The sequence below is a fragment of the Tachysurus fulvidraco genome, chromosome 14, assembly GCF_022655615.1.
Source record: "Tachysurus fulvidraco isolate hzauxx_2018 chromosome 14, HZAU_PFXX_2.0, whole genome shotgun sequence".
Lineage (NCBI taxonomy): Eukaryota > Metazoa > Chordata > Actinopteri > Siluriformes > Bagridae > Tachysurus > Tachysurus fulvidraco.
In genome coordinates, this window is record NC_062531.1 from 16,501,735 (window position 1) to 16,528,671 (window position 26,937).

The 26,937-nt window shown below is 40.2% G+C and overlaps 1 protein-coding gene across 7 annotated transcripts in view; it reads right to left on the bottom strand.

Moving 5' to 3' along the window:
* Positions 1 to 26,937, bottom strand: part of gapvd1 (GTPase activating protein and VPS9 domains 1) — a 114,288-nt gene that overhangs the window by 21,599 nt on the left and 65,752 nt on the right. For all 7 annotated transcript variants that reach the window (XM_047799733.1, XM_047799732.1, XM_047799731.1 and 4 more), the window contains exons 12-15: positions 17,266 to 17,403; positions 4,943 to 5,077; positions 638 to 757; positions 356 to 433 (exon numbers count right to left, since the gene is read on the bottom strand). In XM_047799733.1, the coding sequence (XP_047655689.1) occupies positions 356 to 433; positions 638 to 757; positions 4,943 to 5,077; positions 17,266 to 17,403 (471 nt within the window). The remainder of the gene's footprint in view (positions 1 to 355; positions 434 to 637; positions 758 to 4,942; positions 5,078 to 17,265; positions 17,404 to 26,937) is intronic.

Sequence of the window (26,937 nt, forward strand, 5' to 3'; positions counted from 1 at the left end):
GCTGCTATCCCTATGTTGCTTTAACTATGCAAATTTCCAAGCTTGTAAAATTTCCAAAACTTACATCGAAAAACATGACAGCAAAGACATAAATGGGAACTGGGCAGACAACCAAAAAAAAAAGTTGAGACAAAAAACCAACAACAAAAAAAACATTAAACATTGAACATTAAACTATACCTGCTTAATTGCTAGAGACCCTTAAAGTGCATGTTAGTTTAGAACTAATTATGATTGAATAAGAAACTTTTTATTGGGTTTTTAGCATTTAGGGGCTTTGCAATAATTTAAAATAGCACACTGACCTGCAAATGTAAACAACCCTACATTAGTGCATGCTGGAGATCTACATTACCTTGTCCACAGGAGAGGGGATCAAACATGGTCAGCAGAGAATCAGCTTGAGCAGGACCACAGGACAAACCATGGGCTCCTGGAGAGATGCATGAATGATAGACCCAAGCAAGGGAGAAAATGGGTAAGCTAAACACCAGTAAATCCTTTAACACCATGTAATTATAATGTGTACCAGCATACAATATTATGTTGAAACAATTTACATTACAGCTCACTTAGTGATACAGTTATTAGGATACATGCTTTCCTATAAATGTTACTTCTATTTGGATATCTATACCATGCACAGAATCCTCTCCATCTGGGCTTGTGACAGAGTCTTTGCCTCCAAAATCTGAGCTACATTCTGAGCGTAGGTCTTCAAACTTGTTGGGAATGTCTTCAGATGTTGCACTAATACCTACAGAAAATGACAATCCATTAGATTGTCCAACTGTCATTGTTAACATCCAAAATATAATATACTGTTTTCAAGCTATAAAACATCCTACATGTTCCTGGACTTTGTGGTCCATGGGACAAAATTCCTATTAGAAATAATTAGAAAGTTGTTAGCTTTTCAATCTGTACAAACTCCTACTAACATAAGATGGGTAGGAGGAACAGAGGGGTTCTGAGGAGTTTACTGAGATCATGCCTGCGCAACTTTGCATCATTTTGTATTCATGTAAGGCTTATCTGCTGTTTTTGTCTGAAAAAATATACGAGTGATATGCTCTTAAAATATAGGGTTCCAAAAAGCATAAAGGCTGGCATGTTATTAGATTTACTGGATGATTTTTTTTTATTTTAATTAAGTGGCACCTCCCTAAAATAAATAGTCTCCTTCCTTATTGGCGATTTTTCTGGTTCAAACCCCATGGAAGATATTAAAGAGCAAACGTGTGTGATTTTATTTTTCGCTTGATAAAACTGCTGCTAAAGCTATAGCAAGCTTTTTAAGACCACTGCATCCTGGTGCATCTCCAGAAAAATAAAAAGGACAAAATATTGTACATCACAACAAAGATGATCAATGCCATTGAGAGTTTGTTCCCACCGAACAAACAGTGATCTTAATGGCAAGCATTTTCTACTTTCGGCTTTTCCGTTTAGGGATTGCCACAGCGAATCATCTGTTTCACCTGAACTCTATCCTCAGCATGCCCTACTGTTGCACCAATTAACTTCATGTCCTCTTTCAAAACATTCATATACAGTGAGGAAAATAAGTATTTGAACACCCTGCTATTTTGCAAGTTCTCCCACTTGGAAATCATGGAGGGGTCCGAGATTGTCATCGTGGGTCCATGTCCACTGTGAGACACACAAACTAAAAAAAAAAAAAAAAAAAAAAAAAATCCAGAAATCACAATATATGATTTTTTAACTATTTATTTGTATGATATGGCTCTGTAAGAGACAAGGAGTGGCTCTGTAAGAAGCATATCAAGGTTCTGGCGTGGCCTAGCCAGTCTCCAGACCTAAACCCAATAGAGAATCTTTGGAGGGAGCTCAAACTCTGTGTTTCTCAGCGACAGGCCAGAAATCTGACTGATCTAGAGAAGATCTGTGTGGAGGAGTGGGCCAAAATCCCTCCTGCAGTGTGTGCAAACCTGGTGAAAAACTTTTTTTTAGATTACGTCTCTCACAGTAGACATGCACCTACGATGACAATTTCAGACTCCTCCATGATTTCTAAGTGGGAGAACTTGCAAAATGGCAGGGTGTTCAAATACTTATTTTCCTCACTGTATCTCCTTTGCCTTTCTCTTGATCTCTTACCTGGCAGGTCCTTCTACTAATGTAACCACTCTTCCTCCTCTGCACATGTCCAAACCATCTTAATCTAGCCTAACTGGCCTTGTCCCCAAAACAACCAACCTGAGCTGTCCCTCCTGTGCTCATTCCTAATCCTGTCCAACCTTTTCACTCCTAAATAGAATCTTAAACATCATCTTTGCTACCTATATCTCTGCTTCATGTCTTTTCCTCATTACCACAGTCTCTAACCCATATGTCATAGCTGGTCTCACTACTGCCTGGTGCACCTTTCCTTTGATAGACACTCTTCCGTCCTGACACTTTTCTTAACCCACTCCAACCCACCTGCACTCACCTCTTCAATTTTTTTCCACACTCCCTATCACACTGGCTAATTGACCCTTAAATACTTAAACTCCTGCTCTTTTTTGACCACTGACCCTGTAACCTCACTGTCCTACTTCTCTCTCTTGTTCAACACACAGTCTCTGTCCTACTACCACTGACTTTAATTCCTTTTCTTTACGGATCAGACCTCCACATTTCCAGGAGTTCCTCCTGCTCTCTACTCTCACTACAGATCACTTACTACAGCACACCTCCTTGCAGTCATTCTCCTCTCATACAGATCCTGAACTACTCTGATGTACTTCTCTGCCACTCCTGATATCCTCTCTCGGCACCCTGTCATACACTTTATATAAATCCACGCAGTGCAGCTCCTAACCATTTCTGTACTTCTACATTAACATTCTCAGAGCAAAAACTGCATTAGAAGTGCTCTATGTGGGCATGAAGCCATACTGCTGCTCACAATTATCCACTTCCTTTCTTAGCCTAGCTTCCACTACTCTTTCCCATAGCTTCATTGTGTTTCCCATAGCTTCATCAACTTTATGCCTTTGTAGTTGCTACGACTCTGCACATCACTTGTTCTTAAAGATCGCCACTAGAACACTGCTCCTTTCCTCTGGCATCTTTTGACTCCCTAAATTCCTGTTGAACAATCTAAATAGAAACTTCACTGCTGTCTCTCCTAGACACTTCCACACCTCCACAAGTTTGTCATCTGGACTACATCCTTTCCACTCTTGATTATTCCCAGAGCCTTTCTCACCTCATCCTTTCTAATCTTTGCCATTTAGTGTTCTACAATAGTCACCTCTTCCTCGTCTTTCGCTCTTGTTTTTCTCATTCATCAGGTCCTCAAGATACTCCTTCCATTTTCTCTGCACACTCTCCTTACCTGTAATCTCTATCTTTAATCACCCGTATCTGTTGCACATCCTTCCGATCTCTATCTTTGTCTCACTAATCTGTACAAGACTTTTTCACCTTCCCTCATGCTTATCCGGTCATACAACTTATCATATGCTTTCTGTTTGGCCTTTGCCACATACCAGAAAATCCTGTCAATTTTATACGGTCCTTTCTTTATCCTACTATATCCATCCTCTTATATGTAACTCTATATTTCTCTCTTTTCTGGAAATGAGTGTTAACTACAGCAAAATCCACCATCTGTTCTTCTAGGTTCCTTTCTTTAGCACCAAACTTGCCCATCACCTCCTCATCACCTCTCTTCCCCTCATCAACATGCCCGTAGAAGTCTGCTCCAAACACTACTTTCTCCCATCTGGGAATACTCTGACTCACTTCAGAATCATTCCTTCTCTTCTAACTCACAGCATGAGTGGTGGAGCATAACCACTGTGGAGCATAACCACTGATGACATTCAACATTACCCCTTCAATTTCTCACTTCAAATTGTTTACCCTGTCTGACACTCTTTTCACCTATGAAGCATTCCTCACAAACATCCTTCAGAATCACCCCTACCCCACTTCGCTTCCTATCCATACCATAATAAAACAGTCTGCTTCCCCCTCCAATACTACCTGGTTTCCTGTACACACAGTATATCTTTGAAGGTTCCTTCTCTCTCATCATGTCTGACAGCTCTCTAACTTTCCCTGTTATTGTACCCATGTTAAGAGTCTCTATTCTCAGACCTATACTCCTGCCTTTCCTCTTCTCTCGGTCTATGAACCCTTCTCCCTCCTTGACCAACAGTAGTCAAATTTCCACCCTGTAGGTCAACAGTGCCGTTGGCAGTCATTGTTGACCCAGGTCTGGTATGGAATTCCCACTGACAATTTGCAAGTTTAAATCTGGCACGTTTTATGCCAGATGCCATTACTGACACCACCCTCTCTGTTTATACAAGCTTGGGACCAACATATAAGTCACTAGCCTGCAACACCGTGGCTAGATTGTCTACAGTAATGGCAAAATGCCTGCAAAAATATACGCATGATGTAAAGCTTTCTCTCATTTGTAGTTTCAAGGACAAAAAGAACTTGCAAGAAGAAAGATCTGTCAAATATGAAGAAATAACCAATGTTTAAGGTTAAAAACACCTTGGTTGACAAAAAGCAATTGGAGTGAAAGACCCTCTTCTGGGAGAACCATGTCACCAGGCGTTTTTTTCCGATGCCAGTGGAAAATGTGACCATCACTGTCACGGTTTGCTTTCTTGTTTCGTTTTGAAAACAGGATGTGGTGGTCTTAAAGTTTTCTGTAGTATTATCCCTGCTTTGACTACACTACTATGACTCAAAAGCTTTAACTTTCATAAACATGACAAATTAGCATAAAGTAGTTACTTATAATTTGTAGTTAATATAGATGTTCTGGGTGAGTGCAATGTTGAGGGTATTGAGGATTAGTATTAATGATTCTGACAGCAGGCTAGCAAAACAAGGAGATGAAACTTGAATTGTTGTGTTTTTAAGATAGCTAAATGTTCTTTTACAACTGCATGGATTTCTTTATGGGTACCTGAGATGATGCTTAATCCAGGGGTACTTGGTCGGGAGCTGACCTCTCTGACTTCAGTGTCATCTGAAGTGCTTCCCATGCCTGAACAGCTTTCTAACTCCTGTAAGCGCTCCTCTTGTTTTAAATCTGCAGTTTCTACAAACATGCACAGTAACGGTAAAGAGTTAAATTTGACAGTTGGTGACAGTATGGAGACAGTTACATTTTGTTATGTACTGCCAGTGTATTACACATACAGTATGTCATAAAAGTAAATACACCCATCACATTTTTGTAAATATTCGATTATATCTTTTCATGTGACAACACTGAAGAAACAACAGTATATATGACAATATCAGTATTTTGATTAGCATGGAAGGAGAGAGTTCATAGCTACAAAAAATCTCTTAGCGCTGCCAGATCGGTGTTTTTCTCCAGCCTTATTAACACGAAAGATTATAAAAAAATAATCCTAAATTTGTAATGAATACCATAGCAAAATTAACTAGGAATAAAAACACTGTCAAAAAGCGCACACTATCTATTTGTAGCAGTAAGGACTTCATGAATTATTTCAATGGAAAAATTGATAACATCAGGCAGAAAATTCAGACCATTCATTCATACCAAACAAATTGATATATAATATTTCTGTTTTTGATCAGTATTTAAACCGTTTTTATCCCCTTCAAGAGATATATTTTCATGGATATCTTCTTCAAAATTATCAACTTGCATACTGGATCCCCTACCCACATGTTTCTTTAAAGAGATACTACCAGTAGCTATTCAACACATATCCAACAAAGATAATAAATTCTTCCCTTAGCACTGGCTGTGTGCTGAAATATTTTAAGCTGGCAGTTATCAAACTATTTTAAGCTTATCAGTTTAATCAAAAAGTTATGATTAAAAAAAAACCTGACCTCGACCCAAGCCAGCTGTTAAACTATAGGCCAATATCAAACCTCCCCTCCAAGATCCTAGAAAAGGTTGTAGATCAGCAGTTAAGCTCATACCTACATAGGAAAAAATATTAATGAAATGTATCAGTCAGGGGGGTACGGTGGCTTAATGGTTAGCACGGTCGCCTCACACCTCCAGGGTTGGGAGGTCGATTCCCACCACCGCCTTGTGTGTGGAGTTTGCATGTTCTCCCCGTGCCTCAGGGGTTTTCCTCCGGGTATTCCGGTTTCCTCCCCCGTTCCAAAGACATGCATGATAGGTCGATTGGCATCTCTGGAAAATTGTCCGTAGTGTGTGATTGCGTGAGTGAATGAGAGTGTGTTTGTGCCCTGTGATTGGTTGGCACTACGTCCAGGGTATATCCTGCCTTAATGCCCGATGACGCCTGAGATAGGCACAGGCTCCCCGTGACCCGAGAAGTTCGGAGAAGCAGTAAAAAAATGAATGAATGGATGTATCAGTCAGGATTTAGGCCTCATCATAGCACAGAGACAGTGCAGGTTAAAGTTGTAAGTATCCTGTTACTGTTCCAGTAGGAGCATAAACAAGCTCTAGTTAGTCCAGAACACAGCAGCTACAGTCCTAACTACAACCAGAAGTGCAGCACAGTACCCTAGAGATCTTTGTATTTTTATGATCAGTCATGCCTACTTTAATAAAAAAAAGTGCAGACTATTTGTTAGTACCTCAAGTACAAAAGACTACAGCAGGGGGCAGAGCTTTTTCCTCACAGTGCCCCACAGTTATGAAACAGACTTGTGGGATGTCTGGATGCTGTCAGCTTACCACCCTCCCAAGTTGCTCAGGTTTGCAGACTGTAGATTGGTGGGAAGCTTTACATCCCAGGAAGCCCACGTGTCTGTGTCAGCTTATGCTGTCATAGCTAGTCTTGCTGGAGTTCCTGTCTGCATTTATGTTGCACATAATTTGTTTGTCCATCACCTGATTACAATCATAACTAACAGCAATTTTTCTTCTCTCTTTCTCTCTCACTATATATGCAACTTCCAAGCTCCCAGTGTTCAGAGTTCCTAGCCAGATCATCTCTTCTTACGGAGCTACTTCATCAATCCTGATGTTCTATCCCTGGCTGGAGTCTAGTCGCCCAGTGGTTACAATGCCAGAGATTGATCTGCATGGTCAGCCAGTGTCTCATGGGATTGTTGTGGATGGAGCCGCCCAGAGACTGTCATGCCTTCTTTGAACCAATGTTGTGTCAGTCAGCTGTATGGTCTGGTCTTTATCAGGTCTGTGCTGAACACAGAGTTTGCAATGACCCATTAGTTCCTAAGGAACTCTCAGCTGCACAATTATAAACTGTTGCAGAAAGGACATTATTTACATTTACATTATTTATTGTCCAGTGTCATACAAGTGAAGATTAGTTCCCTTCTGAGCCTAGTAACTCTCAAGGTTGCTTTCTCATATCATCTCAGGGAGTTTTTCTTTGCCGCCATTGACTCTCTCATTAGCGATAGATATATACAGTCCCTGACAAAAGTCTTGTCGCTTGTGTACAAATTGACCCGAAGTGCCGCTAACATATATTTCTAATCAAGATTTTATTATTTTTTTTACAAGAAAACCCATTTTAATCCCAACAGCTTTTGTAATAATGTTTCAGTGCAAAACGAAACTGTCAAAAAGTATTCTAATATTCACAGCTTGGTAAAGCCCATTGAGTAAATTTTTGCAAAGACATATGTATTGTCACCCTGTCATATGAGCTTCACCTGTGACTAATAATGGATCAATTAGGTCTCAGGTGTGTATAAAAAGAACACTAGACCTTCACATCAACTGCAACTCGACCTCTGCAAACATGCCTAAGATTCACCCTGAGACTAAAGTTTTGATTATCAAGAGGCTGAAGACCAGATCCACTGCTGATGTGGCAGACACCTTCAATGTGTCTCAGCATCAAGTACAGAGAATAAAAAAGATTTGAATAGACTGGAGAAGCCCAGGAAGCCCATTTTGGACAAACCCAGGTCAGGCAGACCCCGCAAGACAACTGTTCAAGAAGACCGTTTGTTCTCTCAAAAATCCAAGGCCAACCCATTTTCCACTGCAGCAGAGCTCCACGAGGCCTGGTCACCTGAAGTCCCTGTGTCAACCAGAACAGTTTGTAAGATTCTGTATCAAAATGGCCTCCATGGTCGAATCAGTGCCCAGAAGCCAGCACTAAATAAAAGACAATTGTAAAACCATGTGGCATTTGCCAAGGCCCACAGCCTGCTAAAAGGATGGATGCTGGAAAAGTGGCAGAAGGTGGATTTTTCAGGTCAATCTTCTGTTGAATTACACAACAGTCGCCGCAAAAATTGCAGGAGACCTACCCAGAAAACAGTGAAGTTTGGTGGCAGAAAAATCATGGTCTGGGGTTACATCCAGTATGGGGGTGTGCGAGAGATCTGCAGGGTGGAAGACAACATCAATAGTCTAAAATACCAAGAAATCTTAGCTACCTCTTATATTCCCAACCAAAAAGAGGCCAAATTCTGCAGGATGATGCTCCATCGCATACTTCCATCTCCGCATCAAAGTTCCTCAAGGCATGAACAATGAACATCATTGAGCATATGTGGGGAAGGATGAAAGAGGAAGCATGGAAGTTGAAACCAAAGAATATTGATGAACTCTGGGAAGCATGCAAGACTGCTTTCTTTGCTATTCCTGATGACCAATAAATTGTATGAATCCTTGCCAAACCACATGGATGCAGTTCTTCAAGCTCATGGAAGTCATACAAGATATTAAATTTGGATCACAGCACCACTACTTAATTTGCTGACATTTTTGTATTTGCAGTAAATTTGTTCAATTTCTGTACAGGGGACAAAACTTTTGTCTTGCCAAAATTTGACCTTTCTGTCTTGATTAAATGATGAATCTTTTTTCAGTGAAACTAATTTATTTCAGTGCATTAAACATCATTTGGGAGGGTTTTCGCTTTTCATATATTTCTAAAACCACTTGATTAACTAAAAGTCAGGTTAATAGCAGGTGTTTCTACAAAATAGATGTTGCCAGTGGTATAAATCATTTTTTTGCCTTTAGTTTTCACTTTGCTGAAATTGCGTGCGTGGCCCTTTAAGAGGTCGCGAGATTTCCCTTGCACATGTGTGAGAATAGAACAGACATTTTTTTGAGAACTCTGTGGGGCAGTCACATGCTGTGTGTTGTGTTGCATCGAGGAGAATTTATTCTAAAAATGGTGCTGTTCCTCCTGTTGAGGTTGGTTCGAGTATAATCTGCGTGATCCTCTTGTCACCAGTTTCAGTCACTATTCACTTTATTTCCTTTATCGTATTCTTCTTATTTTTTTTTTGTTAGATTTTCTGAGCCTGTGTTCAGTAAATTGAGTGAGAAGTTTTTGTTAAACAATCCCTTAGATTTTGTACGTTCAAATTCAAGTGTAATTTATTGAGTGTGCATCTCGTGCTGGGATTCTAGCCAGTGTTTATCTGTGGTAAATCGATGTTAAGAACTGATTTTGTTACACAGCATTTTGGTGAAACATTATTTTGTAATAGTTTATATTCTCTTTCATTTATTTTTGTTTACTGATGTTCCCACCGACCACTGTAAACTGAAAATAAAACAAAAACAGCAGTCAGATAAACCCCTTTATAACAATTTAGCTATTCTGTTGCCGTGTGTGTTTCTTTCTTTACCACCCGGTTACATTTTTGGTACCAGGAGTGGGTAATCTGACAGTCAGGAACAGTATAGTGTAGATCGCATCATTGGTTTGTTTTGTTTAAAAAAAAAAAAAAAAAAATCCGGTAGTGGCTGGTGCTTGAGTTGCAGGACACGCAGTGGGAGTGGTCAGCTATGTGGTGTTCGTCCAGCTGCTGGAGACGTCGGCCGAGGGTTTGAGGCCAAGGGACGGGTAAACTGGAGGGAGAGGTAACATCGCTAGCTGCTACTGAACTGCGAGTGTGGTTGCGCATCAGGAACCAGTGACGGGTGTTTGGCAGAAGTGGACGAGAGTGTTATATGCACATTACAGACAGTATATCCTTTGAACTGGGAAACAAAGAGATTCTCACAAAGACTGTGTTGTTGAAAAAGCTTTTAAGCATGTCGCAGCCGGGGGAAGAGGCTGGGATAGAACATGGTGCTGCTAGTGGGGAGGGTGTGGGTAATGTGCAAGATCAGATACAAGAGCTCAGTAGGAAGCATGCTGTAGCTATGGTAGCTATTGCCAACCAGAGTAGAGAACCAACTAGGTCCTATTTATATGTGCCCAGAGAGTGCCACATTCAGCCTTTTAGTGGTGATCTATGCAAAGATGGTAGAAATGTGGATTAGTTTATTGAAGAGGTGGAAAGAGAGCTGCTTGTGAGAAATCAAACACCTGAAGGTCAAGCTGATTTTGTTCTTTCTCTGCTAAAAGGTGCTGCTGTAGAAGAGGTTAGGTTAATGCAAGGGTTGCGACCTCCATACATACTCTCATGCCCTTTCACAGATGTTGAATATTATTTCAAGGCAGTCCTCTGATGCTATCGCCAATGCTGGCCTTGCACTTAGAGACCAGTTCGTTGAGGGAGTCAGAGATGTAACACACTGTGTGTAACACAGAGGGACAAACCACAGTCTACTTTGATCGAAGTAAGGGATGAGGCAATAATGTGGTCTCTCGAAGATAGCAAACCGCGTGCTAGTAAGGCAGCCAGTAATTGTAGCGTAAACTCTGAGGCTACAGAAGCTCAGTGAGCGGTTATGGTGATGCCTGTAGCGGGCTCTGTAACACTTGATGTACTGAAAGTGGTAGCAGAGCAGGGCAAAGCCATAGGGGAGTTAACTCAAGCTGTTCAGAGGCTGACTCTACAATGCCCTAAGCTTGAGTCTTTAAAGTTTCCTAAGTCTACAATCCAGCCTAGATTTTCTGATGATGGCCAACCGATTTGTTTCAAATGTAATGGTGTCGGGCACATTGCAAGAAACTGTGTGAGAAAAAACAAACAAGCGGTCAAGGACGATGAGCCATCTTCCTCACCAGCCGGGAAATGCACACCCTCGGTTGCTATGAGCCAGGAGATGTGGGGGCAAGCAATAGGCTCAACTCATCTTGACTCAAATTGTGATCGGTTACTCAAACATGCTGTGGGGAAGTGTCCCGTGGTTGACCTGAAAATTGGAGGTGTGACTGTGTCATGTCTGCTTGATACCAGAAGCCACGTCAGTGCAATTACCGAACACTTCTTTAAAGAGCACTTGGCAGGTGAATATAAGGATATGTTTTCTACATCTGGTTGGTTAAGAATTACTGCTGCTAATGGATTAGGCATCCCGTATTTGGGTTATCTCGAACTACCAGTTGAAACTATGGGTATCACCCTGCCTGAGTGTGGGTTCCTGGTGGTAACAGATGTACGAAATCCATCTGCTGTGCCAGCACTCATCGGCATGAACATTATAAGCAGGTGTAGGCAATTAGGGCATGCTGAGTTTGACACCACCCTGGGTGGGGAGTTAGGGTCTTGACTGGAAAGAAGTTTTCCAGCAAATGCAAAGTGTCAGTCAAGCTAAGAAACAGATTGCTGCACATATCGCTGGGAAGGAGACAGTGCATATTCCTGCTTGGTCAGTTTCGACGTTGACAGTCCGGGGAAAGGGGAATAGGTGTCCAGGGGGTTCGTCTCACCTATTGTTGGAGCTTGGGAAGTTTCCCCTCCCTCAGGGGCTGATAGTGGTACCTTCTCTTGTTTCCAATTCAGCACCACTTTTTCCGGTGCGAGCTATGAATCTCTCTACCGAGGATATATGGCTGCAGCCTTTCACCCGGCTGGATATTCTCTCTCCTGTTGAATCATTATGTTCTGGAGAGGGTTGTGAAGTAAGGTTCAAGCAGGTAAAAGCTGGGGTGGAGGAGATTACTGTGAGCACAGAGGAGAGGCAGGTGGTAGCAGATGGCTTATCAGACTTACTTACTGAGCTGAGTTTGGGTGGAACTGCTGAGCAGCAGGCTGAACTCAAAAAGTTGTTACTGAGGTACATGGATGTGTTTGCGGTAAGTGATGAGGAATTAGGGTTTTCCGACAAAGTGCAGCACGAGATCCATTTGGTCAATGATGTACCGATAGCACAGCCATACCGTCGCATTCCACCTACTTAATATGGGGAAATCAGGGAACACATCACTAAGCTACTCCAAAAAGGGGTCATTAAGCCTAGTAGTACACATCACCCATAATACTTGTGCGGAAAACAGATGGAAACTTGAGATTGTGCGTGGACTATAGGCATTTAAACGCCAAAACGAAGCGGGATGCTTTCCCCTTACCTCGCATTGATGAGAGTTTTGATGCTTTGCAGAGTGCGAAATTTTTCTCCACCATCGACTTGGCTAGCGGGTACCATCAGATAGCCGTGTGAAAACAAGACCAACCTAAAACCGCTTTCACCACGCCGTTTGGGATATTCGAATACTCCCATATGCCTTTTGGTGTGTGTACACATTCCGAATCCTTATGCAGTCCGTAATGGGGGATTTAGTATTTCAGACTTTGCTGGTTTATTTGGACGATATCGTTGTCTATTCGTCTACCTTCCAAGAACACCTCAATAGACTGGAGGTGGCTTTCGTAGGCTAAGGGAGGCAGGACTTAAGGTTAAGCCTGATAAGTGTAGTTTTCTGAAGGAACAGGTTAAGTTCTTAGGTCATCAGATCTCTGCTCAAGGAATTGGAACCGATCCAGGAAATTTAGAGGCTGTAAGAAATCGGGAGACGCCAAGTTCCGTGAAAGAACTGAGGTCCTTCCTAGGGTTCTGTAGCTACTACAGAAAATGTATTGAAGGGTTTTCTAAAACTGCCGGTCCTCTCCATGACCTGGTGAACTTTTGTCTAAGACAACAGAGTATGGTGAAGAGACCAGAGTTTTCTGCACTTTGGACAGAACAGTGTTGTACAGCTTTTGAACAGTTAAAGGAGAAGCTTACTTCGGCCCCAGTCTTGGGTTTTGCAGATTTCTCTCTTCTGTTTACCGTTGAGACTGATGCTAGCAAGGACGGTTTAGGTGCTATCCTTTACCAACAACAAGGGGACTCTAAGAGAGTGATTGCCTATGCAAGTCGTCGGCTACGCAATGCAGAGAGAAACGATAGGCATTATTAGCAGTATGAAGCTTGAACTTCTAGCCCTTAAGTGGGCGGTTTCAGAAAAGTTCTGGGGTACCTGTTAGGTGCGAAATTTGTGGTTGTCACCGACAACAACCTATTATGTCATCTTGAAACAGCAAAGCTGGGTGCCATTGAGCAAAGGTGGTTCCCATTTTGCTGTTTTCGATTTTGAGGTACGGTATCGTCCTGGACGAAATAATGTCGCAGCAGATGCCCTCTCTAGGTACCCGTAAGCAGGGGAGCTTGACAGTTTGGAAGAGTTTGATGACTGTGTTGCCATCTGTAATGTGGTCAATAGGGGTACACCTTTAGACCCTGATTTGTTGATTGGGGTGACCAGTGTTGCAAGATTAGACAGATCCGAGCCTGGGAGGGTAGTCCAGGGAAAAGTGACATTCAGGAGTGTACGTTTGCTCGTCCAGGTTATACCATGGCTCAGTTGAAGGAATTTCAGATAAGTTATCCTGTTCTGGGTTCCTTCAATGAATTTGGGGGTAGCCAGAGAAAGCCTATTAATCGTGAGAGAAGCAACTTACCTAGGCCTGTGTTGTCACTGCTGAAGCAGTGGAAATATATCCAAGTGTTGGATGGGTTGTTTTACAGGGTTGTGAATGACCTTCGCTTGGGTGAGTGTAAACAGTTGCTTCTGCCAGCCTGCCTGCATATCCCTCCACCTATGAAGCCATTTTTAGCGTCCAGACTGTTGGAAGTGGTGGCTGTTGATTACACTGTGCTTGAACCAGCCACAGATGGTCATGAAAATGTGTTGATGTTCACTGTTGTGTTTACTAAGTTTACACAGGCATTCCCCACCAGAGACCAGAAAGCAGATACGACAGCCAAGATTCTGTTGAGGGAGTGGTTCATGAAATATGGTGTACCCGAGCGGTTGCATTCGGATCAGGGTAGGAATTTTGAGAGTGAGGTGGTGGCTGAGTTGTGTCGCTTGTATGGGGTTAGGAAAACACGCAAAACCCCTTACCATCCGCAAGGTAATGCACAATGCGAGCACTTTAATCGAACGATCCATTAGTTGCCAAGAAGACTTCCTCCTGAGAAGAAGAGGCGATGGCCAGAGCATCTTCCTGAGCTGGTTCATGCGTATAATGTAACCCCACATGCTACAACTGGGTATTCACCTTATTTCTTGTTGTTTGGAGTAGAACCACGCCTTCCTGTAGATGCTCTCCTGGGCAAAGAACATTCTGTAAGTAAAGGGCAGGATTGGTTAGCTATTCACCAGAGCCGTCGCAGAGACGCCCATGAAAAGGCAAGAGCATTTACAGAGCAGAAAGCGGCCGAGAGACTGGCTCCTCTTAACCAAAAGGTTTACTGTCCCTCGGTTGAGGTTGGGCAGACAGTGTACTTGCATCACCGGCCTGTAGGCAGACATAAGATACAGGATGCCTGGGCTCCTGTGGTGTACCGAGTAATCGATGTGCAAGGTACTATATATACACGGTTGAGCCTGTGGAGGGAGGTCCTAAGAAGCGGGTCCACAGAGTTGACTTGCGACCGTGTGCGATACCTGTGGTTGAAACAGCGGATGCAGTAAGTTGTGTAACCGCTCCAGCAGCTGTGGTTCCCTCGGATTCAGCAGAAACCGATCATGTGGATCCAGAGTGTGTAATAGTGGAAGAGGTTATTTTGCCCCATGTTGAAGTGACTAGAGATGTGGAAATAGAGGTTTCCCAGTCAGCGGAGGACATCATAGCAGTAGGAGTTAGATCCTACAGGTGAAAAGGGCATTGTTCTTGTTCCAGATGAACCTGTACTTAAGAAACCTGTTTCTGCACCAAGAAGGACTAGTCGTGTCAATGCTGGTGTGCAATCGAACCAGTTTAATGAGCCCCGATCAGCTTGCAATCCTCTCTTGATCAGCCATGAGGTCTTTTCTCAAGTTTAGCAAGCCTGGGTAGCGTGTTCTTCAGAGAAGCAGTAAATGGGGTTAGAAACCTGCATTAATGTCATTGAGGACAATGGTGGGTTTTAGCAGGGGAGAATGTGGCCAGCGGTATAAACAATTTTTTTGCCTTTAGTTTTCACTGTGCTGAAATTGCGTGTGTGGCCCTTTAAGAGGTCGCTGGTTTGGGCTCGCTAGATTTCCCTTGTACATGCGTGAGAATAGAACAGACATTTTTTTGAGAACTCTGTGGGGCAGTCGCATCCTGTGTCAAGTTGACATCGAGGAGAATTTATTCTAAAAATGGTGCTGTTCCTCCTGTTGAGGTCCGTTCGATATAATCTGCGTGATCCTCGTGTCACGTGCAAATACAAGTTTCAGTCACTACCGTATTTTATTCACTTTATTTCCTTTATCATATTCTTGCTTATTTTTGTTTTGTTATATTTTCTGAGCCTGTGTGTTCAGTAAATTGAGTGAAGTTTTCGTTAAACAATCCCTTAGAATTTGTATGTTCATACAGCCTCATGAACACTCAAAATGTCTTTTGATGTTTATTCAAGTGTAATTTATTGAGTGTGCATCTAGTGCTGGGATTCTAGCCAGTGTTTATCTGTGGTAAATCAATGTTAAGAACAGATTTTTTTTACACTGCATTTTAGTGAAACATTATTTTGTAATAGTTTATTCTCTTTCATTTATTTTTGTTTACTGATGTTCCCACCGACCGCTGTAAACTGAAAATAAAACAAAAACAGCAGTCAAATAAACCCCTTTATAACTATTTAGCTATTCTGTTGCCATGTGTGTTTCTTTCTTTACCACCCGGTCACATAGATAAGCGACAAGACTTTTGTGAGGAACTGTAGTATTTTAAATTTTAATATTTTAAAATCAATTTTAAACATTAATTGCATATTTATTTAATAATAAGAACAATTTAAGAATATTATTAATTAATTTATTTTTATTCTTGTTTCTTCTTATTATTATTATATATTTATTTCTTTTTTCCCCTCTTCTGTTTCCATACCTCTGTAAAGCTGCTTTGAGACAATGGGAATTGTTAAAAATAAAATAAATTAGATAAGCACAGCATGCTAATTTTATGATCTGAAATAATATATAGTTTTCTCTGCCTTTCTATCCATTTCCTAACTTAATCCCAACCCAAATCTATAAAAGTAACAAAGGGGGCATTTGACAGCAGTCAAAAGCCTTGCTTTTTGACTGCTGTGAGTTGTGGTGCATAAAATATCCTGGTTAAGTAGTGCAAGTGATCCAGTAAGATTGAGACATTGGTCCCATCTATGGTTCAAGCTTTTGTGAATTGTCCTTGATTAGTGGACTTGATTCTCCAGAAGCATTCAAAACTTGTTACTGATGTTTGCTTTTGAACGTGCCCCACACTCTGCATTCCGCATATATAATTGGGGTAATGACCATAAACCTTTGCTGCATGATGTGCACTGGCTTACCAAGAGTCCTTTATTTTCTTGTTTTTATCAATATTTGCACTTACATATTTTGTTGCTGATACTAAAAAGACTTCCTAAAATATACAGTCAGGTCCATAAATATTGGGACATTGACACAATTCTAACATTTTTGCCTTTATACACCACCACAATGGATTTGAAATAAAATGTACAAGTTGTGCTTTAACTGCAGACTGTCAGCTTTAATTTGAGGGCATTTACATCCAAATCAGGCGAACGGTGTAGGAATTACAAGAGTTTGCATATGTGCCTCCCACTTGTTAAGGGACAAAAAGTAATGGGACAGAATAATAATCATAAATCAAACTTTCACTTTTTTAATACTTGGTTGCAAATACTTTACAGTTGGATGTACAGATTTGGATGTAAATGCCCTCAAATTAAAACTGACAGTCTGTAGTTAAAGCACAACTTGTTCGATTCATTTCAAATCCATTGTGGTGGTGTATAGAGCCAAAAATGTTAGAATTGTGTCGATGTCCCAATATTTATGGACCTGACTGTAATTAATTTGTCTAGTAAAAACTGTCCACCAGGTTTGTGTGAGTAGAGCATCAGCTTAAAAGATTTAGAAGCATTGTACAAAATGCTTGCCCTATCTCAAAAGCCACCAGTCTAAACAAGAGAGAATGTATACAATTGCATTAATATTACAGCAACAGGGATGTATGGCCTTGGTGGATCACAAATATTTCCAAATCTGTGGAGTCTAATATTAAAGGATTAAAAGCACCAATATATCCCAATTGGAGGTATTCAGCAAGCAGGAGACATCTGTGAATCTGATTAGACATATGTTAGAACCATTGCTTTCAAACATGCTCTCTGATAAACTGAAAACACACCTGAGTCACTGGGCAAGACTTCCACACTCCAGGCCTCACTTGTGGTTTCAGACATCGTTGAACCGCAGGGGTCCAAAAGAATAGGTCCAGGTGCTGGGAAGCACAGCAGACTACCCAGCATGTTTTCCACCATAGCCCCTGAACAAACAGTGCATCAAGAACATTAGTTTGCATGTGTGTATACACACACACACACACACACACACACACACACACACACACACACACACACACACACACACACCCTGTTCCAAATTATTATACAAATTCTATTTAAGTGTCACAGAGATTAAACATTTTGTTTTTCAGTTTAACTCATGGATGGCATTGAGTCTCAGGGCTCTTTTGATCACTGAAATCTCGGACACCTGTGATAATTAGATTGCCAGGTGAGCCCAGTTGAAGGTAAAAAACTACTAAAGGAGGGTGTTCCACATTATTAAGCAGGGCACCTTTCCATGCAATATGTTGAAGAAAAAGGATCTCTATACTGATGAAAAGAGTGAAATAGTTCAATGCCTTGGACGAGGTACGAAAACATTAGATATTTCACAAAAACTTAAGCGTGATCGCACTATTAAGAGATGTGTGGCTGATTCAGAGCACAGATGGGTTTGGGTAGATAAAGGCACATTGAGGAAGATTTCTGCCAGATCTATGCATCGGACCAAGAGAGCAGCTGCTAAAATACCATTACATAGCAGCAAACAGGTATTTGTAGCTGCTGTTGCCTGTGGAGTCCCACGGACATCAAGGTGTAGAGTCCTCCAGAGTCTTGCAACTGTGCATAAACCTTCTATCCGGCCACCACTAACCAATGCTCACAAGCAGAAATGGCTGCATTGGGCAGAAAAATATACGAAGACTTATTTTCAAACAGTCCTGATCACTGATGAGTGCCGTGCAACCCTGGATAGTCCAGATGGATGGAGTAGTAGATGGTTGGTGGACGGCCACCCTGTTCCAACAAGGCTGCGGAATCATGGGAGGAGAGCTGGTTGGCCCCCTTTTGGTTCCCCGAAGGTGTAAAGATGACCTCTGCAAAGTATGTGGAGTTTCTGACTGACCACTTTCTTCCCTGGTACAGAAGAAAAAACTATGCTTTCCATAATAAAATCATCTTCATGCATGACTATGCACCATATCATGCTGCAAAGAATACCTCTGCATCAATGACTGCTATGGGAATAAAAGGAGAGAAAGTCATGGTGTGGCAGTTTACATTCAAACAGCAGCTCTGGGAGGCTATTCTGACATCTTGCAAACAACCTCAAGCAGAAACTATCCAAAAACTCACAAGTTCAATGGATGCAAGATTTGTGAAGCTGCTATCAAATAAGGGGTCCTATGTTAAAATGTAACGTGACCAGTTAAAATGTTATAAGTTTTATTGAAATAGCTTTTGATTTCAATAAATATGCTGCAAACACAAATGATGACAATTTTCAGTTCTTTACAACCTATAAAGTGTTTTGAAACTTACTGTGAATTATAATTTGGAACAGTGAATTGTAAGTTTTTTAGGTTCAATAAAATTTGAATTGTACTCATAATAGTTGATAACATGAGAATTATGCTGAATGTTATTTACATCAATTATTTAGGTAAATGAGAAAAATATCATTTACATAATAATTTGGAACAGGGTGCATGTATATTATATATATATATATATATATATATATATATATATATATATATATATATATATATATATATATATATATATATATATATATATACACACACACACACACACACACACATGTATATATAAAGAAAAACTGAAATATCATATGGTCATAAGTATTCAGACCCTTTGCTGTGATACTCATATTTAACTCACATGCTGTCCATTTCTTCTGATCCTTCTTGAGATGGTTCTACTCCTTCATTGGAGTCCAGCTGTGTTTAATTAAACTGATTGGACTTGATTAGGAAAGGTACACACCTGTCTATACAAGACCTTACAGCTCACAGTGCATGCCAGAGCAAATGAGAATCATGAGGTAGAAGGAACTGCCCAAGGAGCTCAGAGACAGAATTGTGGCAAGACACGGATCTGGCCAAGGTTACAAAATTTCTGCAGCACTCAAGGTTCCTAAGAGCACAGTGGCCTCCATAATCCTTAAATGGAAGAAGTTTTGATGACCAGAACTCTTCCTAGACCTGGCCGTCCAGCCAAACTGAGCAATCGTGGGAGAAGAGCCTTGGTGAGAGAGGTAAAGAAGAACCCAAAGATCACTGTGGCTGAGCTCCAGTAGGGAGATGGGAGAAAGTTCCAGAAAGTCAACTATCACTGCAGCCCTCCATCAGTCGGGGCTCTATGGCAGAGTGGCCCGACGGAAGCCTCTCCTCAGTGCAAGACATATGAAAACTCGCATAGAGTTTGCCAAAAAAAAAAAAAAAACACATGAAGGATTCCCAGACTATGAGAAATAAGATCCTCTGGTCTGATGAGACCAAGATTGAACCTTTTGGTGTTAATTCTAAGCGGAATGTGTGGAGAAAACAAGACAATGACTCTAAGCACACAGCTAAAATAACAAAGGAGTGGCTTCGGAACAACTCTGTGACCATTCTTGACTGACCCAACCAGAGCCCTGACCTAGACGCAATTGAGCATCTCTGGAGAGACCTGAAAATGGCTGTTCACCATTCAACCTGACTTAACTAGAAAGGATCTGCAAGGAAGAATGGCAGAGGATCCCCAAATCCGGGTGTTAAAAACTTGTTGCATCATTCTCAAGAAGACTCATGGCTGTACTAGCTCAAAAGGGTGCTTCTACTCAATACTGAGCAAAGGGTCTGAATACTTGTGAACCTTGTGATGAACTTTGTGATATGTCAGTGTTTCTTTTTCATATATATATAATTGAAACCAGATATTTACATACACTTTATTTACATACTAAATAAGTATGCATGACAACTTTATGGGTTGAAAATGACTGAACATTTTCTCAAAAGTTAATGATTAGTCTGAGAAACATTTTCTAAATTAAAGAAATGCTTATGTCATGCATGAGCATTTAGCACTTATGGACAGCAAGTAGCAGGAATATTCCAGTCAAATAGTATTTGACAAACTACTTTATGTTCCACTAGCATTATTAAACTGTATATTGTTATTGTTTTTTTATTGGCAATATATAATCAACCTACATATGGGATTTGTCATATTTGTAATTTCAATAACTGAAATTTTAAGATAAATATTCATGTAAAAAAACTCAATTTGTCAAAAAAAAATTCAGATCACAAAAATTCAGTTAATACAAAATACAAAATACAAAGTTTAGTATTCAGGTCAAGCTATTCAGAAAAAAGTTGTTACAGTAACTTTATCAGTTTTAATAAGATGAATTACTTACATTCAATAGCAAAAACAACAAGATTTTATACTGGTTTTTGATTTTCTGCAACTTTTAAGGTATTTTCTAGTTGGACTAGAAGTGCTCTAAAAGTGCTCAAGTACACACAAGCATGAGAAGCGAGATGGTTGGAGAGGCGAATGGTTATGTTCCAACAGCACAGCTTCAGAAATGTGTTTCTTAGTATTTATTTGACAACCCTATGCTCCCTCCCTAACAAAATGGAAGAACTACTACTTCTCACTTGCACAAAATAGGATTTTTCTAACTCTGCTGCATTGTGCTTTACGGAAACCTACCCAAATGAAGCCATTACAGACAGTGTGGTGCATTTTCCTGGAATTATCGGGGAGAAAACGAGAGGTTTTCCATAGAAGGGGTCAAGACATAACATTAAAGATGATGTGCTGCCCTGATTTAAAAAACACTCATCAACTGCAAGCTATTTTACTCACCACGTGAGTTTTCACAATTGATTCTACTGAGTGTTTACATCTCTCCAGATGCATGGAAGCGCTGCACTGCCAAATCAAATTACAGAAATGTGATACCAGGACTCACTTAATATTATTCTCATAGACTTTAATAAAGCAAAACTTTATTAAAACTTTATTCGTATTCTACCAAAAGGGAGGGAAGAGTTTCAAAATAGAGCTACTCTGAAAAGGCAATTTTCAGCCAATGAACCTGCTTCTGTGTGGAAAGGCCTGAAAGCTATCACTTGCTACAAGTTGCCATCCCCGAACTCTGTAGCAACTGGCTGAAGACCTGACTGTTTTTTACTGCAAGTTTGAAAAGCCCAGTCTCACACCCCACAACCAATTATGGAAATGATCTTGCAGAAATGGGAAAGAAAAGTCTAGCTGGTGTCTCACCTCCCTAATGCCCGTGCTAACCAACTGTCACCCATCTTCACACAGACCTTTAATACCTTACCTATTTTAAGACCTTAAATTCACTGGAGCAGTGCATAGTTCCCTTCTGCCTCAAATGTTTTACCATCATGCCTGTTTTACCAGAAACCCAAGATCACAGGGATAAATGACCACAGACCTGTTGCTCTGACATCTGTGATAATGAAGTCATTTGAGAGACTGGTGCTGGCCCATCTAAAGAACATACATATTTTTCAAATTTCTCAATTTATTTGTATAGTGCTTTTAACAATTCACATTGTCTAAAGCAGCTTTACAGAAGTATAGAAACAGAAAAATGTAAAATTAAGTTACTATATATCTCTAACATCTATCCCTAAGTGGCAAGGAAAACCCAACAAATCCTGATTTGGGGGACACTGGCCAGTAAATAATGTAAATGTAAATAATGTCCTAATACATGTAAATACATGATTAGATAAATGTACAATCTAATATTCTAATGTAGGCACATCTGTAGAGCACTTGACATTGTATATAATTTAGATTTTTACCTTTTTACCGTTTAGTATGTATACACTATGCTCCCGTAACCACAACAAATTTGTGTGTAAGAGCACACTTGGAAAATAAAGCTGATTCTGATACTCAGAAAGAGCAAATAAACCAGGATCCAAATGAACTGGTGTTCTATGGTATAGTTCCAGGTTTCAAATAGTTTTCAGCAATTTTTGTGCATGTTTCATTGTTTAAAATCCTATTTTGTGCATACTTAGTTTGTATTTTTTCCACTTTGTTGGACTTTTTTCTAAGTTAAGTTTTTCGATGGAATGATTTTGTTTTTGGTCTAAAGACAGCAAGAGGAGGCATGCACTTCAGATCTTTTTAACATCTTTTTTAAAAGGACATCACTTCCTGTGTTTAGTTGGCGTTTAAATTATACTGTTTGGTTAATATTTTATGCTGTTGCTTTTGTTTGATTCCTTTTTTTCTTTCCTACCGCAGTTAATTTTTTAATTCTTCCTCAGGAGACGCTTTTTGTTTCCTTGTTAGGTGTATTCTGGGAGCCAGGGCACCAAACATACAGTAGCAGGTAATTTTAGGGTCCTAGGCAATCACAGACACTCAAAAGAAGTTTTCCATATGGGCACTAATGATGTACAGTGGGGCAAAAAAGTATTTAGTCAGCCACCAATTGTGCAAGTTCTCCCACTTAAAAAATGAGAGAGGCTTGTAATTTTCATCATAGGTACACTTCAACTATGAGAGAAAAAAGAAATCCAGAAAATCACATTTAAAAAAAAAAAGATTTTTAAAGAATTTATTTGCAAATTATGGTGGAAAATAAGTATTTGGTCAATAACAAAAGTTCATCTCAATACTTTGTTGGCAATGACAGAGGTCAAATGTTTTCTCTAAGTCTCCACAAGGTTTTTACACACTGTTGCTGGTAGTTTGGCCCATTCCTCCATACAGATCTCCTCTAGAGCAGTGATGATTTGGGTCTGTCGCTGGGCAACACGGACTTTCAACTCCCTCCAAAAATTTTCTTTGGGGTTGAGATCTGGAGACTGGCGAGGCCAGTCTCATGATACATGGCCCTATTCATACTTTTCTTTACATGGATCAGTCGTCCTGGTCCCTTTGCAGAAAAACAGCCACAAAGCATGATGTTCCCACCCCCATGTTTCAAAGTAGGTATAGTGTTTTTGGATGCAACTCAGCATTCTTTCTCCTTCAAACACGACAAGTTGTTTTAACCAAAAAGTTCTATTTTGACATCTGACCATATGACATTCTCCCAATCCTCTTCTGGATCAACCAAATGCTCTCTCGCAAACTTCAGACGGGCCGAACATGTACTGGCTTAAGCCAAGGGACACGTCAGGCACTGCAGGATTTGAGTCCCTGGCGTCGTAGTGTTTTACTGATGTAGCCTTTGTTACTTTGTTCCCAGCTCTCTGCAGGTCATTCACTAGGTCCCCGTGTAGTTCTGGAATTTTTTTCTGTTGATTTTTTCACATCAAGCTGCTCAGGTCTGTGAGTGCCAGAAATCTTGCTTTTTTGTAGGTGACCAAATACTTATTTTACTGAGGAATTTACCAATGAATTCATTAAAAATCCTACAATGTGATTTCCTGGATTCTTTCCCCCATTCGGTCTCTCATAGTTGAAGTGTACCTATGATGAAAATTACAGGCCTCTCTCATCTTTTTAAGTGGGAGAAATTGGTGGCTGACTAAATACTTCTTTGCCACACTGTACACCTTCGTCCCTCAGAGGTAACAGGGTACTATTGTAGAGGTATGTAAATTAGCGAAGGCGATGACCGTTTTTTGCAATATGCTCTGGCACCATCCCAATGCAGCATGGCAATGTAGCACAAACCAGGTTATAGACAATTACCTGCTGGATGTCCAGGTGGTGTTCCGAAAACAATTTGGTCTTCATATAATTGGAGCACATTTGAGGGCAAGGCTGACCTGTTAGGATGGGACGGTGTTCATCCCACTCGGGAAGGTGCTGCTCTTATTTCTTGCAGCACAGCACATAGTTTAAGGACAGGCCTAGTTAATCAGTGACAATCCAGGGCCAGGAAGCAGACAAACAGTAATATCAGTATTTTAATTAGCTGTGATGCGCTAGAAAGCGGCTCAATGAATTGGAATTTAACCCTCTGAGGTCTAAGGGTATTTTTGGGCCTGGAGAAGTTGTGTCATACCCTGACATTTGTGCTTTTTCAGTTGCTTATGAAGATATAAATGGCTAAAATCTAATATCACTAATCAGCACAAACTGGACTACAATAATATGTGAGCAGCATGTATGTACATGATTGTGTTTTTGAGAAAACACAAGGTTTATGCATGGTTAGTGAAAAATGAAACATTATAAATCACTTGAATAAGGCCATAAAACACATACAGAACATTGGTTCACAGGACTTTTGAGAACTGGATCTTGTATCCTAGTGTTATTGCTTCAAAATTATGTGAAAATCATCTTGTTTTCTCGCTCACAGAAAACAATATATTGATTTAAAATTTCTAAGACACTTTTGTTTGAAAAGGGCATATGCAAGTAGGCGTCGACTATCACGCATATTAATGTAATTCACACCTGAGAAGACAAAGGCCTGCATAATGAGCTGCATAATGAGCCTTTCAGGTAAGTGTGTGACAGAGTGGAGTTACAAGAAAGAATGTGAAGACAAAATAAATGTGTATATTTTTTGTTTGTAGTTTATTTAGAATATTTAACTAGTGCAAACAGTGCCAGACAAGAGATAAGTACTAAAAAAAATCCTAAAATCCACGTGTGCCAGACAAGAGACCGAGCAAACAGACACTACTAGATACTACAAGACAGATGCTTAAAATAAATAAATAAAAGTAACAATATGTATACAAGTAACAATATTGTATATGACCAATACAATATGGCTCTGTTAAAATATTTAATGAAATCTTTTTTTAATCTTTAATGGAATCTGTTAAAACTTGGTGCTTCTTATAGCATTTTTTGGGGGCGTTGATCTTGTTGGCATAGCCCGCGTCAGCTAATTTCCATATGAATGGCACGCACACGGTAGGTGGGATCACATTAGCGCTAATGAAGTCCAGCCAGAAAAACTGTACCTCTCTGTACTTACATACAGATTACACAAAAAGACAATATTTGCTTTCGATTTTAATTACCTCATTTAAAAGTAGACATTTCAGGCTTTCATTAGACATATGTATTATGTTCGTGAGATAAGCATTGGCGGAGTTATCAGTTCATGTTTGTAACGTGTTTCAGAAAGATAGTCAAGGAGACAGATGAATGCACACCCTGGTTATTTTCTTTATTTGCCAAAAGCACAGCGTTTTGTTGTTATTATGAAGGCAGTCAAATAAAAGTAGACACTTCACAGTTTCGAATGATGTATTACATGTATGTGTATGAATATTATTGACGGAGTATTTTAAGTGGATTTCACATTGAAGAGGAAAAAAATGTGCCAAAGACGCGCCGGCGCACCTTTGGACCCCAGAGGGTTAAAGGGTCAGATAATATGGATGTTGTAACCAGATTGGTGCGCGTCGTGGACTGCTGATTATCAGCTGATGCAGCTTGACGACGTGACCTGCCTGAACTAACGCGATGCTTGATTTTTCTTAAAAAGGAAACCAATTAGTTGTTCATTTTAAGAGACCCATCTTATTTTCTCTTGTATACTTTTTAATATTGCTGTTTAATTAAGCAAAAATACATTTTATCTGATTACTCAATTAATCAAGGAAATTATCTGTAGAATACTCGATTACTAAAATATTCGATAGCTACAGCCCTAATCCAGAGCACTCTGGAATTTTTTATTTTTTTGTATCAAGGATGTCTTTGTACAATGCTGTATTCATCTTTTCCTCGATCTTGACTAGTCTCTCAGTTGCTACACACTGAAAAACATCCCCAACAGCATGATGCTGCCAACACCATGCTTCATTGTAGGGGTGGTACTGGTCATGGGCTGAACAGTGCCTTCAGACATGATGCTTGATATTCAGGCCAAAGATTTCAATATTTCTTTCATCAGACCAGAGGATTTTGTTTCTCATGGTAGGAGAGTCCTTCAGGTGTCTTTTGGAAAACTCCAGGCAGGCCATGATGTCAAGTAGCTGTTGTCATCTCAACCATACAGTATATATAGTTAATCTAAAATTCAGCTGCCGGTGTTCTTACCAGGTCAAGAAAATATGATAATATTACCCTATAAGACTGGCTATCTTAAGTTTTGAAGAATTTTGTGTCCATTTCTTTCATGCATAATCAACACCTGGCATTCATATGTAATCAATGTCTGATTTTAAAGTGTCCCACTTGTAAATTACATATAACTGGAAAAAGGGGACCCAGTTGGCTGATTACATTGTGCCTTTGCCCCACCTGTACTTAACATAATGGCCTGTCTGTAAAGCAATCACCTGATCAATCTGTCCTGTCCATTGTAAGTTCTCCAGTAGGAGGTCCTAACTGTATCCTTCTATTGTTTGAAGGCCGTTGGTTACCAGGTATAAAGTCTGGTCACACAGACAGTATATTTGGGTTAAGTTCCAAAAGACTGCTATGCTACATGAACATCTTTAATAAACACTTTTCCCCTGTACTTGGTCCAGCTTACTTTTCTTTTACATGTTTGAAGTATTCTAGTACATTGGCGAGCCTCCCAACAACCGTGCAGCCAAATTCAACAGAAAATCGAACAGTTTAAAATTGAAAAACTGCTGTTACTTACATACAAGTCTCTAAATCATTTAGCACTCATGTATCTAACCAGTCTTCTAATATGCTACCAATCAGTCACGCTCTTGGTGATGGAGCTGGTGTTGAGTGACCAGTTGTCTGCCAGATGAAAACCAAGGAATTTGGTAGTCTTGATG